Source organism: Nesoenas mayeri, assembly GCF_963082525.1.
Source record: "Nesoenas mayeri genome assembly, chromosome: 8".
Classification (NCBI taxonomy): domain Eukaryota; kingdom Metazoa; phylum Chordata; class Aves; order Columbiformes; family Columbidae; genus Nesoenas; species Nesoenas mayeri.
In genome coordinates, this window is record NC_137554.1 from 6,884,013 (window position 1) to 6,901,474 (window position 17,462).

Consider the following 17,462-nt stretch of genomic DNA (forward strand, 5'->3'; position numbering starts at 1 on the left):
CTGCCTCTTTGTACTGTGCGAGGTTGTAGCCTGCACTTTTCTCGACGTGGGAAGTTTTTACTAGCGGGAATGTCCTGAGAGTAGAGATGGGAGATAAAGTGTAAAGGACCTTGCAGAATTGGCTTCTGAATAAGTGAGCGTCTAAAATACAAGTTTGTACTTCAGTGAGGGAATTGCGGAGCTGGAGACAGTGCTGATTATGTGAAAGCTTTAAAACATTGAATTGTGAGAGGAGAATTACTTGGAAGATGTCAGGACATTGTTTTGAAAATAAATGCTTAACAGTAAGAAGAAAAACGGCGTGTGATTATCATCTTAAAACATTCCAGTTTGACTATTCCACTTTTGACTGTGGCTGGGCTGATAAATATTTTCCTTCTAGGAGTATGTTGCAAAAACTTTTGTTTGTATATGTTGTTTAACCACTAGAATGTTTTGTATGGTTTCTCTGATTATATGTATATGAGCATTATATTTTTTATACATTATTTTGTATGTCTTATATGTGCAGACACTATAAAGATACCATACACTACATCTACATTGTATAATATGTGCAGATAATGGTTTTACCCTGTGACTGATGCACTTAAAATATGATGCCATATCATATCACTCAGAAAACCAGAAAATTAGATTTGCACCACAGGCTAATATTATGGAATTTCATTTGAACAGTGCTGTGCCTTTACAGTGTGTGTATCTTTGTTTTTAATATTGCAGATGCCTTTTGATTGCAAGACTGCTGAAATGTGTTGAGGGCTGCCTCTCCCTTCCTAACCATGAACAGTTCAAAATCACCAGGGCTGGCTGGATTTGGAATCTTGAAAAACACAACCTGCCACACAGAGAAGAAGATTTCAGTTTTCTTTTCAATAATCTTCATGACGGTGGGAATTTTGTCCAACAGTCTCGCTATAGCAATTCTATTGAAGGCATATCAGCGATTTAGACAGAAATCGAAAGCCTCTTTTTTGCTTCTTGCTAGTGGTTTGGTCGTCACAGATCTCTTTGGCCACCTCATCAACGGAGCCATTGCAGTGTTTGTGTATGCATCGGATAAAGACTGGATTCGATTTAATCAGTCCAACATTCTTTGCAGTGTTTTTGGCATCTGCATGGTTTTCTTTGGTTTGTGCCCACTCTTCCTGGGCAGTGTGATGGCTGTTGAACGGTGCATTGGAGTCACTAAGCCAATATTTCACTCTACAAAAATGACCTCTAAACATGTGAAAATGATGTTGACTATGGTATGTCTATTTGCTGTTCTTATAGCTTTGCTGCCTATTCTTAGGTTTAGAGCCTATCAAATTCAAGCATCGAGGACCTGGTGCTTCTATAAAACAGAACATGTTGAGGACTGGGAAGACAGATTTTATCTCTTACTTTTTTCTTGCCTTGGGTTACTGGCCCTTGCTATTTCATTCTTGTGCAATGCTGTCACAGGAATTACCCTCTTAAGAGTCAAATTTAAAAGTCAACAAAGACAAGGCAGATCTCATCATTTTGAAATGATCATTCAGCTCTTGGCTATAATGTGTGTTTCTTGCATTTGCTGGAGTCCATTCCTGGTAAGAGCCTAACGTGTTTGCCAATTTTTAATGTGCATCACTGTATAAAAGTTATACCTTTTTATTTCCAGGTTTTAAGGTGCTTTAGCTGTGATGACAGCTCCCTTCACTTTTCAATGTATTAGTTTTACAGCATATTGCCATATTGTATGTACTTATGCATCTATAACAAAAATGCTAATTATTCTCCACGTCTGATGATAAGCAAAATAGATCAAGCAAAGTGTATAGGGACTGTGAGGGCTTTATTTCCAGTGCCATGAAACAGACAGTGGTGGCAGAGTGGTGACTAGAATATATTGAGCAAATATTGAGCTTGTGCAAAAATTCAGTGAAATCTTGGAGTGGCAAGTCTGTTTAGTCTATACTGTGGTTCATATATTTTTTTATTTATGGTAGTCTGTTCATTGTTGTTATTACAGTTTACTGCTACTTGCAAACTGCGTTACTGAAGATAACAGTTAAGAACTTAAAAATCCTCCACTCCATTAACAGGGTATTAGGGGCTTTACTTTAGAGTCATGTTAAAAAACAGTGGTTGCCAGTGGGTTAAAATAAAGATTTGGGTTAGATCTGATCAAGCTGGGTTTGTAATCTGGACAGATGACTAGCAAAGCTGCTCTGTGCAGCCGGTGCTTGCTCAGCGGTGCCGGCCGTAACTCAGGAGTGTTTGCTGGTAAGCGCTGTGACTCTTCCCAAGCGGTAAGTGTTGCTCATGTTGGCGTGTGCTCTGTCAGTGCGCAGGGTCGAAGGGAACGGGATTATGACATGGGAAAGAACTTGACGGCTCCTCTTGTATGATGGCATTAAAAAGCTGATATTAACTGTGACTCTTTTTAATGCAGGAAACCTGACAGAAGAAAATTGATATTTTTTTTACTAGAGCGAGAGAGGTTAAGTCACATGTAATATGCAATCTTAATTTATTTCCTAGAAACAAGGTCACATAGTTTTGCACTGATGTGAAGAGCAGCAATTTCTGTTTGAATTTACAAATATAGAAATTTTGTAGAATGTACTCACTGCCTATGGTATAGTATGGAGTTACCCAAACTAGTCCTAAATTCAATATTGATATTAGCCTCGCTGCAGCAGTTGGGTTTATCTGGCAAGTAGCATTTAGTTAACCCAGAATCGCAGACTTCAAGGAGAGAGTCTAAATCTCTGTGTCACTGAAATGTACAAAAACTCTTTCACTTTTCTTCAACACACCCAGAATTTTCTGCCAGTTTTCTATTGATTTCTCTAGACTTGGTCTGCAGCATAGTTTAAATTCATGTTGGCTTTTTGACAATGTCCTGGCTGTAGTGTTCAGGGCATAAATGAAATTGTCAGAACAGTATAGCAAGCTTTTGTAGTGTACTTCCAGTTACTTCCAGAAACGCAGCCACCTCCTGAAATTTGTCTGGGGCAAGCCACAGAATGGCTTTTAAGAAAAGGAACTCAAATAATGGTTTTATTTTTCATGAGAAAATAGTCTGTTATCCTCTGGTGACATTTATTTTCAGATAAAATAACTGCCCTTAAAGGCTGGAATTAATTTGATTTTTAAAAAGCCCTTAGGTGTCAAAAGAGCTATAGACTTCTTTTAATTCAAGAGAGATACTTCATCTATTCAACATATGAAGGACCACTAAATTGCAACTACTGCGGTTGTTTTTTCAGCGTTGGTAATTTTGTTATGACTTTCCATTTTTGTTAACTATAAAAACATAATTTTTAAAACCCCAAATGAAATTGCAACACTACTTTTGTTAAATATTGAACTTCGTCAAAGTTGTAGTTGACAATGAGTTAATATTCCATCTGCTAAATCTTTTTTTCAGAGCCTTTTCAGAGTTTGGCATTTTCATTGTGGGCGATACAGGGCAGTGAATGACTTGCCTAATTTTGTACTTGGTAGTCTGGGACTGTGGTGCAGAGGTACACGATACACAAGGAATTCTAGTTCCTTGGGTGGCAAATCTACAGGTGCTCACGGCACTTTGCTCCTGGATCTCTTTTGAAATGAGATGAGTTAAACTGTCACCAAAATTAGCCTGGCAGTATGGAAAATAGTTCTGCAATAATGGACAAATTTATGTTAGAAATGAGAAGTTAAAAAAACCAAACCAAAACAGTTTGTGTAAGGTAGGGTTAGTTCTTGAATCAAAGTTTCAAGGAAGTGAACAGTGTTTTAGACAGAGAGTTTGATAGTGTGGGAAATGCAATGAGACGGGGTTCTTGGTAGGTGTTACCCTCTTAGCTGTTAGGATCGTAGAGTTGTCATCAAAGTTAATTCTCTGAATTAACAGCTCTTTGTTTTGATAGCATTGCGTTCACTGCATACAAACAGAATTATATGTGCAGTGTTAATTTACTGAGCTTTATTGGACTGCAGTGGAGCATACAGATTTGGTGGAAGAAAGCTCTGCCATGAATATACTGCTACTCCTCCTATTATGTGAAACCACTCAGGGCTTTTAATTCGTGAAATGAATTGTTTAGATTCTATAGGCAGCATATACCAAAATAATTATTTCTTGAAATAAATATGAGCAGGTGGTCATAGGTGAAATTATTTGGTGAAGTAGCTAAATACATGCTTGGTTTACATTCATTTGCTTTTGAAATTTTCTCTCAAAGCAAAATCTAGAAATCAGTGCCAGTCCTCGAACTGCAAATTTTACCCATGTTCTCGATCCCAAAGAGCATAAAGAACAAATGTTATGTGAGAATGAATTGACTCGATATAAACCAAAGCGATTAGAATCCAAACAAACCTTTGGAAGAGAAAGCAGAGGAAGGTGGTGCAGCTTATGCCACATGCAGTTTGCAGATGCAAGAGTTTGGATTTACTTGGTGTGATTCTCTGTCTGATGGGGGATTTGCTTTGTTTCTTTTTCTTCTGTTTTTATTCCAATCTGGTGTTACATCAATTGTTGTATGTTGCACGGCCACCAAAATCAAGTCTATCCAATACTGTAATCCAAGTGTAGATTTACTTCACTATTAGATTTTAATTATTTTTATTTCTAAGTGGAATTATATATTCAGTCACTGTACTGTGCTAAAATCACCTTTACTTCACATTAGAGGTGCAAGAGCCTGGATCGTGCTTTATAGTGTCTGGTGTGGAACCGAACGTGCTTCTGCACCTGCTCAGTGGTAATGAACTTGTTTTGGTGCCTTTATGCATCAGTATATAGGTATATCACTAACATTTAACTTATATATAGTAATATATAATATTATGATCAATCACCATCTCTGTTTTAAATCTCCTGGAGATCTGGAGCATTTGTCAGAAGCAGAGCCCATGGTGTGGCTCGGGTGGAGCCCTTCCTAGGGCTGTTGGATGAGGAAGACACTTCCTTCTGATTTCTTTTCTTCCTTCTGATTTCTTTCTTGAAGCTCCATCTCACTTGTTCCTCAAAAATGAACACCTTTTTCAAGCTTCCCACCACTGTGTGGGCATCTTTCCTTGATGGAGTACCAAAATGAGGGATACCCCCTTCTTCTTCTCTTATGGGTAAACATTTATCTCTGTTTGAGGAATTGAGAGCAGGAGGGAACTCACAAAAATGCAAAAGAAAAAGGAAATTAATGAGTTTTCCTATAATTTCTGCAGTTAGTGATTTTCAAAGATACATTTGTTCTGGCAGTCTGATTTTGCTTTGTGATGGGTAATTCCAGGAAAATACATTCTGGAGATAGTAACATCAACTTCTCTGTGTAGTAAGTAATCCTTTTTCATTCTTTCTAGAGTCTTAGCCTTTTGCTACAGATGCATTGATTTTACTGGGTGAATTTGGTCCCTGGGCATTGGATTCTGGGGAATAACTGGGCTGAAGTATTTTGTAACAAGCATCTCTGATGAAATAGATTGTTATATAAAGCTGGGTTTTGGCTGTGACTTGACATCTGGCCTGTCATGAAACAGCTTGTTTTTGGAGCTCTGTTTGCATGAGCAAATTCTGACTTCACTACGTCAAATGCTGTGGGGCTCAAGGGATAAACATATTTTAAATTTTGCTTTTGGAGTAGCAAAGTGAACTTCCTGTACTTATGGACAGGAGAGGTTTATTTCAGAGTGACTTTATCTATGGGAACAAATTATGATATGGAGAAATGTCTAATCTTTTTCATGTGTACAGTCTTAGCCTGAGAAAAATACTTTTCCATTCAAATTATTCTGGTTAAGATCTTTTTCCATGCAGTTATCTGATTACTTTTATGCCAGTTTTGCCTCTCCTGTACCGCAGAAAATAGCCCCTCCTTCTGGTTTCTTCTGCCTTTTATTTTTAAATCTCAGCTATTCATTTCGTATGATTGAATCAGCTGTTATTCAGTTGCTTTTTATACTGCCTAGATTGATTTCTAGCAGTCTCTTCTCATGTCATCTCTTCCCTTTCCAATTTGTTATGCTAATTTTGTCTCTCTGAACTTGTTCTGACTTCTTGTCCTCAGATTATCATGTGCAGCGAGGCTTGATGGTTGTTTTTTTGTGCACCTAGGGCTGCATTTAGCTTACAGTTTGCTGAACCGCTCCAGCTTTGAGGCTGCTGGAGCCCACCTCAGTGGTCCTTCAGTGAAGATGCTGCCAGAGCTGCCCTGATGAGGGTGCTCTTGGTGGAATGCCCTTACCCCAGCCCACCACATCCTGGTTGCTCCACTAGATATTTCAGGTGCTGAGACAGGCTCTTGTTTGGTATGTGCTGAAGAAGGTCAGCAAGTTGCAGGTTTTACCCAAAGAAAATTCTAGGCCATGTAGTCGCATACATAATAAGAGACTTTGTTGTACCTTATTCTTACATGTGCAATGCTCATAATTTATATGAGCTCATTGCTTTATTAATGCTGCTTGTATGTCTTCAAATATTGCTGATTGCATTGTTTCTACAGCAAAACAGTTACTTAAAAACTTACCGATTCTCACTAGATGTCCCAAGATGTGGGTCCACGCTTCACCAGTGAGGCTTTTGTCCCCACGGACAGTACAGGCACCCCATATCTCATGGGTGGCCACTCTGCAGAAGCGTGTGTGCTTTACAGAGCCACTTGCAAAACACATCCTTGGTCAAAACTGCAACCTGCTTGAATTTCTGCCTGCATAGGCACTGTCAACAAGAACAGGGATCATTTCTTTCAAAAAACCAATAAATTAGGCTTTCAATTTCCAGTCATCCATGTCTGAAGACTGAAGGGGAGATACTCTTAAATGTGTTTAGCTAAGCTTGCAGCTTTGAATGCCATTGTAAAAGTTACTTTCTTGGCGTAAAAACATAGTTTATCTTTTTCAAGATACAGATTTTTATGAAGATAATCAATGATAATTACTGTACTTATGTTGCCTTTTGTTATTGAATTCTTGTCCTGTTTTACTAGAATCGTTGGCTGTTGACAGCGTACAAAGACGAGATATGTTGTTGGAGTCAAGAAGCGGTGGTTGGTGTTGAGTCTGGGCCACGCTTCACGTCCTGCCTGCGGCAGGCTGAGGGACACAGGAGAGGTGACCTGCTGCAGGACCTCCATGGGAATACCCCTTGGACCTTGTCATGGCTTTTCCTGTGCCAGGTGCAAGCCCATCTCAGGAGCCCACTTCTGCCACAGTGTTTTTAATAAATGAACCAGTTTCTTTGGGAAAGGAAAAAAAGCTTTTAGCTAGCAGGCACCCTGCTGGATACACCTCCTTATCTCTAGTCAGAGCATCAATACAGTAACAGTTATTTTTAACTATAGGTTGTTATTTCTTTTCCAGGCCTTACTGTATCAGAAGAGGTCAGATCAGGTGCAGCTATTTGACTGAATAAAATGCTCCCTGAGTTCCTCATATGGGTTTGCTTTTTTCCAAGCTACACTAGAAAAAGGGCTGTCACTCTACCTTGTATCTTGGCCTTTTAATTGCTTGCCGAGTGTCTCAGTACATCCATTAACACTGTACAAATTCAATCGCTATTCTTGCTTGAGTTCCTTTGAATGATCTTCTGACACTCCAAGTTAAATTGCTAAATTTTAGTGTCATTCCTGATATTATGGCCCAAAATATATTTTGGAATAGATGGCTGATTTGAAGGGATAAGAGGGTAGAGAACACTCATTTTAATTGCAGTTTTTGTTAGTCTCAAGACAGAAGTGTCTTTTTAGCTTAGTTTCCTATGGAATAGGGTTTAAGCAGCAACTCAGACAATTCAAACGTGCTTCTGTATCTCACTGTGAAAACAGCCCATGGAAAGAAATTGCAGGTGTTTCCAGAGAGAGAATAACAAAGTTTAATACAATGCATATAAAAATTCAATCCACCTGTTCACATGTGTTTCTATGATGCTAGAAACCCTTGGATAGGATGTTCATGCCTTTTTTTAAAGTATTGGTTGTGGAGGTCTTTCTTTTCTTTTGGATTCTTAAGAGACACAACTGAAAAATTTCCACCAGGTTAGATAAGAAATGGAATGGTATACATGTTTTAGAATGTACCCACCTACATTGATACTGAATTTCAAAGGTTCTATTTGAGCGTTCAGGGTTGGTCTGTTCCTATTTTTATCTTTTGCAGTTTAGAGAGATCTTACGGGCCTTAGCCTTTCTGAGAAATATGAATCATTAAAAAAAAATGTTTTAAGTGTGGGCCAGGGCGTAGTTTATCATAGAGAGCTTAGAAACTCTATATTAATTGTGGCTATATTTGTAATTGAAGCGTTTACCTCCCTCACACAGAAGTCAGGGAGCTGAGCAGCTGAGATGCTCTCTCAAAAGGAGCGTTTTGGAGAACAACTGGATGGTGGTCAGCATGTTGTCCTTCAGTAACGATATGATCCAGGGAAGGAAGAAGAGCTGAGACTGACAGATTGTCCTTTACCAGAGGCTTTTCAGGAAGCATAAATAGAGTTTTTGTTATCTGTTTACTTATGCTGTTTGGAAAAACCCACGTAAAGCCTTTTTCTGAAATGCAGTGCCATCAAAATGCAGTGAGGTTGGTTTGTTTCAGAGAGAAAAAGTAGGGAAGGCAGTTTCCAGTCATGTGAGAACATTGCATTATCAAAACAGTGTGGTCCTGGTTTTCTTTCAAAATCGCATGCCGCTTGATTTTTCAACTTATATTATCTATAAAGAATTAAACCACAAAAGTTTACCAACAGAAACACAGTATTTTGTTTCAAATAGATGTCAATGATGTTCACAGAAAATTTTGATTTTTTTTTTTTTTCAATTTTGGAGTCGGTATCTCAAAAAATCAAATTCTGAAAACTTTAGCCAAATAAATTTGTCATTCATAACCCCTCCTAATTTATTCAGTTGGTAAAGTTTTTGGATTCTGTGCTTGATATTAAAAAGTAAGTCAATTTGACGTACTTTCCAATTTTGTTTGATGCAAGAGAATTCTTCCTATTTCCTAGATATTACACTTATTCAAGCCTTTCTTGCCTGAAAATATCATACACTGCATAACCATTTTTGGAAAATGTCATACATGGGATAACCATTTTTGGATGGTTATTTTAGGAAAGCTCTCTTTCCTGACTATCTAAAGCCTTTAAATGGTAAACTTGTTGCTGAAAACTCTCTGGGACAAATACATTGACATGGAACAACTCCAGAAAGTCCTTCATCCTCACCAGGTTTAACATGACACACCGCAGGGTGTGCTATGCATTCATATATTCTGTGAGATATTCATTACGGTGTTAATTCACGATCTTGAGTTTTGCGTGGGGATTACAAAAGCTTTCTAGCAGAAGTTATTTGTCTCAATAGCAGTGTAGAATCAGCTCATATCTGAGACAGTGCATTATTTGAATCCTTTTCCGGGAAATATGGTGTTTAGTTTTAAAACAGAGCAATAATTCTTATTTCAAGTGTTTTTAAGAGTTAAATTTTACATTAAAATATTCAGAAATTGCTGCATTGCGATTTGGGTTAGAAGCTCCCCAAGGAAGGAAGGTGCCTGTTTGCGGCAGAACAGGAGCGCAAACCCGTTGTGGGTTCTACGTATGTGCTTTTAGAAATAGCAATGGTTAGATGGCAGAACATTGCAGAAAGCGTTTACACCAGGAGTTACAGTAAAGTTTTAGTGATTTCAACTCATTCTTTCTTATTCATTCTCGTATTGGATGAGGCCAAATAGCTGAGTGGCTGAATGAACCTGAGCTGCTGTGTAAGTAATAGAGTGTCTCTTGCTGAAGAATTGCTCTTGTCTGCTCCAGGCAGGGCAAGGAGAGAACAGCTCCTAAGCTCGCTCCCAGCTCCTCTTTTTAATGAGCCATCTGAAAACCTCATTCAGAGACACATGCCAAAGCGTGGGCTTGAATGGCATTGGAGTTGTGTTTCTCATGGTGTCCTGAAGTAGGCTGAAAATGAGCCTTTGTGTAAAGAACATCCTAAACTGAGAGTTTTAAGATGATTAGGCCTCCACATTAAACTCACAGAAACCAAAGATTACTTTGTCATTGGGGAAATGGAAGTTAATGACTGATCTCCAGCTGGTCCCCTACTTGCTGTCCCGGACCTGTGTGCTGCCCGGGCTGTTGGAAATAGAATTTAATCCACTTTTTTACCAGGGCCACTTGTTTGCAGAAGCAGTGAGAAATCAATCACTCTTAAATGGAGACTTGATATTTCTCTTTTCCCTTCCACCTAAAAGGTGGTCCAGCTGCACAGCAGTCCCTTTAAATTTATTTGCCAACATTAAAGAAAAAAAAATTGCAAATTATATATTCCAACTTGGTAAATATATTGTTACTTCATTAGCCTCAATATTTCCATTCATAACTTCTTATTGGAAACATCGAGGCTAATGAAGTAACAATATATTTACCAAGTTGGTAAATAAAATGTGATTGTTTTCCAAACGAGTGAGAAAACCTGGAAAAGCAAAGCAATAAAAGAGAAGTAGTAGGACTTTTTCAGGGTTTGAAGCTTTGCCCAGCTGACCCTAATGGAAGTATAAACGCATCCTGAATACATATAGTCCTTACATCCCTGAATGCTTATTTGTTTTGTTTGTGTTTCTCAGGATGGTCCTTATTATGCAGTATTGAAAACACGCTATTGTTTTCTGGTCCCAAGAGGTCTAACAGTTGTCCTGTAATTTCTCTCAGGATTGCTGGGTAAAGAATATTTTAATTTTATCTGTAAAATGAATTTTTTTTGTACATGAGATTTTTGTTAAAGGCCTTGTGGTTAGGCAGGAATACATTCCTCGCTCTGTGTAAGCAAGCTTCCTCGTAACTTTAAAACATGTAGCTCAGGAAACAGGTTGTTTGTTTGACTCTGGTATGGACACTGTGTCTTTTCATTACAAACTGAGTCATCTACTGTTTTCAATGCTAAAATCTTCTCTACCCATATTGATTCTACTTTCATTTCAAATAAGTTAATCAGTTAATCTGTGATAGTAGTTACATTGTCAGCTAGTTGAACTAAAGCGTTTCTAATTTTGAGGGGAGGGAAGGAAAAAAGGAAAAAGGACTGTCAATCCAAGACAGAACTATCTGGATTGTTTCAGAGAAACAAAGAGAGGTGAGCCAGAATGCTTCATTCAACCCCATCCTGAATTTATGTTACTGCAAACCAGGTGCAAACAGGTAGCGTTTAAGGGAAAAGTTATCAGAAAGTAAAAGCTTCACTTCGGTTAACGTTTGCACACAAAAAATCCTTTTGTTTATGAAGCTTACTGCATAATTGCTTTCCTGCCTCATATAAAGCATGACAATGCCAAAGGCAGTTAATAATTTATAAATAGTGAACATAACATTATTGCGCTTAACTTTTTTCCTAGTAATTTTGTCAAATTCTTGCATACACAAAAATCTCATTTCAAAAGGCATTTCCAAATGTTTGTTCAGAAAGCGTATTGCTATCTATAAATATTTTGCACAAAGCTGTAAAAACACAGATGGTGGAAAGTGTTGCACTTGACTCTAATGGCATAGTAATGGATTACAATGGGCCATGAGTCCTCTGCAGACCAGAGCCTGCATGAGGAGAACAGAAACCTCAGCAGAACTGAGCGAGATGCATCACACGGTGAGGTCAGACGGAGCTGAGCTGCTGGGCAGCAAACACCCACGAAGCCTTTATTTAATATTATGGCTGCATTTAATATATGTGCTGCTACACTGCTGTCCTTTCTTTGGCATTCAGTTGATGTGAGATCTGCCCCACCAATTCAGAGGGGTGCTTGGACATACCCTTTCAAGGCTTTGATCTTGCCAACATGAGAAAACGCAGGTGTATCCTGAATGGTACCGTGTTTGTGAAGCAGCATCATTGGCCAGGGAGACCCAGCGAGACATTGCCTATTCACAGAATCAACTGTCTCCAAGAAAGGAATATTATTAATGATTTTCATTTGCTTAACGGAAAATGTTGTGTTTTCCTTTTTTCTCTATACTTTTTTTTTTGACTTTCATCACAGCACTAGTGCTTTGGGACAGCTCTGAGTGCTGGGTGCCTTTAGCTTTACAGTACCTTCAAAAGGTTCATGCAGCTCCGTTTTAAGTGGGGTAAATATGAAGCACAGGGAGGCTGAATAAACTTCTACAACATGTTTTTGCAAGCTCAGTTACCTCTGGTCATCCAAATTTTCCGTCTATTTCTCATTTGGATTCTGTGTCTCTCAAGAGAGACCATGACCCTGATCGGGGCAAGATCTTTCTCAGACTATCTGCCTTTAACGGGATAATAAGTAAACTTGCGTGTTTAAAGATGCATATCATGGCAGGTAGTAGTTACCATCCTTGGTTTACCTGTTTGGGATTAGAACTTGATTTCAGGAGGCAGAACGTTTCTTTTTTGCCATCTGAACAGTGAGCCAGCGGATCCATTGCTAATTTTTAGTGTCATTATATTTTTCACATAAGCGTACATGAGAGAAAAGGGGACTCCCTTAATTTGCTGCTACTTGTCAAGAGCTGATCCTGCAAAACCTAACACATGGAAGTATTATGTATCCCCTTAAAAGCACCTGCTGGTCTTCAGGGTGGAGGAAAACTTACTGTTGCATTTTGTCTTTGACAATTCCCTTTTAAAAACACATTTTAAATAAAATCACTATGCTTGGTTAAAATTTCCTTGCTAGCCCAAATGATCATCTGGTTGAAGGTATGGTTCATGTTTTTCTTTTAAAAAGGGAAAGGAAAAGATTAGGGGAAAATCATGCTGCAGATCTATAACATAAAAAGCATTATGTAGCATAAGTAGTATAGTGTGTGTACTAACATTTTGATGGCAGAAGTGGTGCACTACATATTTTTCTTGGAAACCCTTGCCTTTAAACTGACTTATACAGAAACACATAAAAAATAAAATGAAGCATACTCACCTTCGTTGCAACAAACATTTGGCTTGTAAACTGCAACATCTATATAACAACAATATAAGCAATTTGCTGGCTGTTTCTTTTCTAACTGCTGTTCTTATGAGGTATAAAAAGTACATAAAATGTGAAGATAGGTACATTTTGATTTCTCTCTCATCTTTTGCATTTTTTTTTCTTAAAGTTTGTGTTTATAGAGTACAACAAAGTACCATCTTCTATCGGCTCTTGCCTGTAGCGGACTACAGCTTCTTTATAGCACATATGAATAATGGAAGCTCCAAAAACACCCGGAAATGCAAAATAATTCTGTATTTTTTGTTTCTGTGAAGTAGGACATAGTCATTAGAACACTGCCTTGAGTTCTATGTGGTTAAGGAGAAGGGGATATGGACCTCCAGATTCGACACGGGCGTCAGTGACAAAATATAAGTCCTCTGGAAATACTGAAAAAAACCCCATGGACTGTCTTCCATTAATAGAAATTCTCAGAACTGCTTATAATGAAATCCAAAGGAAGAGGAAGAGATTTGGGAGGGTCTGCAAGGTTCCTGCGGGGAAGTGGAGCCTGAAGGCTGAGCTACAGAGGAAGGGAATTTCTGATGTTTGTTTGCATGTAACAGACCCGGCCTGTCTGCTCTGCTCTCTGTAGCAATCTCCCGGCGACTGGTTTTTATCCAGTTTCCTGAAGTCAAGGATAGAACCTGGATTTAGAGCCTATGTGCTGAATTGCATTAAAGCAGCATTACAGTTTGTCTTATTTCCTAACTAGCTGTAAAGCCTGCTGCTTGTTTTGACTGGCTGTCCTTGAGTACTAACAGGAATGTGACTAAGCAGCACTGCCATTTAGCTTATTAGTTGTTCTCATATAATTGAGATCCAATTGGAAGGGAAATTAAAGACATGCTGTTTAGATTTGGGGAGTGGTGTGAAGCTTTGGAGCGTTTTATTTTAGTTTGTTGCACTGAGCTTTGTCCCCGAGGGAAACAACAGTTCTCTGATGCTATCTGCTAGATGCAAAATTGCAGAAGTCAACAATTTAAAAATGTTTTTAAACTTTTCCATCAGACTTTCTGGATCTTGCAAAGTGAGCTTTGGTTTTAATGAAGCCCAAAGTTGGACAAAAAGGTTGGAGACGTTTAATGTATTGTGTTAAGTCTTTGTTTGACACAAATTTGATTTCTCTATTTATTTTTAGGGAATTCTCAGGTCTTTCCTTAAACCATCAAGGACTAATATGAGTTAGAGTAACTTCATACCTTACAAGCAGGCAGCCTTGGTTTAAAAAGCCACTTGTACAGTATGCTTTCCTAAGGAAAGTTTGAATTGTATTGGTTACATCATGTGATGCTATCATTTCTTTTTTTTCAAACAAAGCCAGCTGTGTTCATATAAACATCATGTAACTCAGCAAAATGCTACTTGGACTTTTACATTTCTAAATATCTTAGAAAATGTCATGAGCTATGTTATTATTTATCAGCTAGGGATTAATTTTTTGAGTCATGCTGCTGAATCTGCATGAATATTTGATTCAGTTGTGGAGATCAAAAGCAACTACATATGATGCAATTGCGTTGCCTCTTCCCACTTCCCTGCTTGTGTACTGCTGGCTACAGAGGACAGAATTCTTTTACCATACCAATCTACAGGGAAGAAAAAAAAGTTAGTCTTCAAATTGGTTTATTGACTTTGAACTAATTATTGATCAGTATTAGTGAAATAAGAAGGAAAGAAGAGATCTTTCTGTGCCTATGGAGGAGGTCCTGCTCTCAGAAGGCAGTTTAGCACTGCAGCAAGCTCTCGTTGCAGTTTCTGAGCTGGCAAGTTGTGCCAGTTCAGTGATTGACTTTCTCACACCCAGGGAGAAAATACAGACTGTTTGCATGTTTTTCTTCAATTAAATCCTTTAGTAATCAGCTAGTTATGTATCAGGCCTTTTAATGTAATAATTAGTGATTTCAAACAGACTTTGGCATAGTATTTTAAACATTTGAATTTAAATAAAAAATGAATAGGAAAATGTGATAGAAATAATAATTTATATTGGCCTCACTCCATTCTACATGTCTTCAGCTGGAGTTTGGAGTTGTCTTCTAGAAATCATGAGATGACTTTAGAAAGGCTCCAGTAGCCAAGACATGGTCTCCTCTTTGCCCTGTCTTTGCATGCAGTTGGCTTCAGTTGCCTCCAGTTTTCTTACGTGTTTTCTCATAAGACATGGAGGAGCTGTACTTGGCATTTATTAGCTTTGCAGAACGCAAGAGAAGAGCACCAAGCAGATTTCTGAAGCACATCAAGAGGCAGATTAGGAAACTGTATGTCTCTATCAAGTCAAACCTGCAGTGTATCCGATAAGTTTGTTGGTCCATGAGCTCTATTGTGCTGCCATTTGCTGCCCAGTCCTACTTGCATGAATAAGGACTATTCCATCTGAGTTTGGTTTGTGGTATTGGACCTCTAATAAATAAAATGTAGGACGGTCCTGAGAAAACATCTCGTGCAGAAGCCAAAGGAGTTGTCCAAGTTTGGGTGGGCTGCTGATGTCAGAGGAATGTGCCCAACAGTTATGGGGTGACAACGAGATTCAGGGAACTGATTTGTAAGTGTTTGTGTTGGCTCAGTGCTCAGACATTCCTCCTCCTCCTCACACCGGTTCCCAGCTGTGCTTTTGCCAGTCCTACCAGCTTCCCTAGGAATGTTCCTAGGGGCTCTTTTTGCTGCTCCCATAGATGTCCGTAGACAAACGCTTGACCACATGTTTAATCAAGCAAGTACAGCCTCCTTTTATGCATTCACTCTGTTCCACTCAAGCTTATACTCAGATGTGGTGACCTTCAAGATATAGGTAGGGCCTAGGAATACAGAGAGGCATTTAAAAAGGAGCAGAGTAGATTTGCTGGAATCTTAAGTGTTTTTTTTACTATGTATCTTTGTGGAAATATGACCCTCTGCACGCGGACAGACTGACCTCACCTCTTATCTCCCAATAAATCAGTGTACTCACAGCATCAGTTGTAAAATATCCCATTTCTTAGTTAAATAACTGTATCACTTTAAAGGCTTTGGAACTGAAAGATTTACAGTGTTTCATCTTTCTACCAAAAAAGTCTTCTTGTGCTTTTAACATTAGTAATGGAGATAATTTACTGTCCTCTGGCAGATTCCTGGCTTTGCAGAGCCAGGCTTTCTTCACACAGGAACTCAGGTTACAAAACCTCAGTGGCAGAACGCCTGCAGAGAAGGGCTCTGCAGGGCAGGAGCCCCAGCGGCGCATGTTTCACCGGGGCTGGTGTTTCAAAGCCTGGGCTGCAGCTCTGCAAAACGAGGAGGCCAGCCACAATTTACTGGGCTGGTGTAGCACTTGGGTATCTTCTACCAGAAGTGGTCCTGTTGGGCTATGCTAGAAGAATAAGACCTCCACCCATGTGAAACTATTGGCTCTGGATGAGTTTTCATTCCTTGCTCAAATCATTCCCTAGTTCTGGAGGGTATTCTCTGGCTGGTTGCTATCCTCTGCTCAACATTCAGCAGAGACACATGTATATCCTGTGTAAAACATCAGAGGATTTCTTGGATGATAAGTATTATATGCCTTAAAGTACTTCCTTTGCAATGGGAATGCATTGATGCTGTGAAGGTGTGAGGATTAGAGATGATGTTGAAATTATTTCATTTATTTACATTCTCTCTTGGTGTATTTTTTTTGATCTATAACTTTAAAATGTTCCATTTTCAGGTGACAATGGCCAGAATTGGGATAAATGACAGTCATTCAAAGGAGACCTGTGAAACAATACTTTTTGCTCTCCGAATGGCAACGTGGAATCAGATTTTAGATCCCTGGGTGTACATTCTTCTCCGGAAAGCTGTACTTAAAAACCTGTACAAGATCACAAGGGGATGTTGTGGTGTGCACATCGTAAACTTACATATGTGGGAACTCAGCTCCATCAAGAATTCTTTGAAGGTTGCAGCAATATCTGAGTCACCAGTAAGTTCCAAACAAATCAACCTACAGCCATTCAGCTCTACAGGGCAATGAAGTTAAACACAGTGTATGAAGAGATGATGGAGGCAATGCTCGTATGTGGGCAATACCTTAAAATTAATTCCAAGATTCAATGGTTTGGAATTTGTTTTAAATTGTGAGTGGTTTGCTGATTTTGCTACTCCAAAAGATGCACTTGAATGTTTTAATTCCGTTTAGAATACATCCCTTCCGAAACTGGTAGTAGAATGCTAAACGATCCTGTATTTCTCCCTTCCAGGTACTAAAGTGAAGAGGGTTCCTTATAATACTCCCCACCAAATCCTTTACCTTAGCAGACTTAGGACCATATGCAAGTGTGAAAGTGAACTCCAAGATGATTTTTAAAAGGGGTAGAATTTATCTACCAGTGATATCCCCAAATCCTTTGCAGAATCACTGCTTCCCAGGGTAGAGTTCACCATCCTTTCCATAAGGGCATTGAATTTTCCAGTTGGATATATGAAAGACATTTTGGTTGTGCCCAGCTTATTAAATGATCCAGTTTGCTTGGTTCATTGACTTGATCTCTTAATTATTTACTGTTCCATACATTTTTGAGAGA

General features: G+C 38.8%; 1 protein-coding gene across 1 annotated transcript; it reads left to right on the plus strand.

Moving 5' to 3' along the window:
* Positions 1–782: 782 nt before the first annotated feature.
* PTGFR (prostaglandin F receptor) lies at positions 783–16,912 on the plus strand (the record flags this gene model as incomplete). The annotated part of the gene is made up of 2 exons (XM_080348883.1): positions 783–1,571; positions 16,607–16,912. The coding sequence occupies 2 exons, from the start codon at positions 783–785 to the stop codon at positions 16,910–16,912; spliced, it is 1,095 nt and encodes a 364-aa protein (XP_080205009.1).
* Positions 16,913–17,462: the final 550 nt, after the last annotated feature.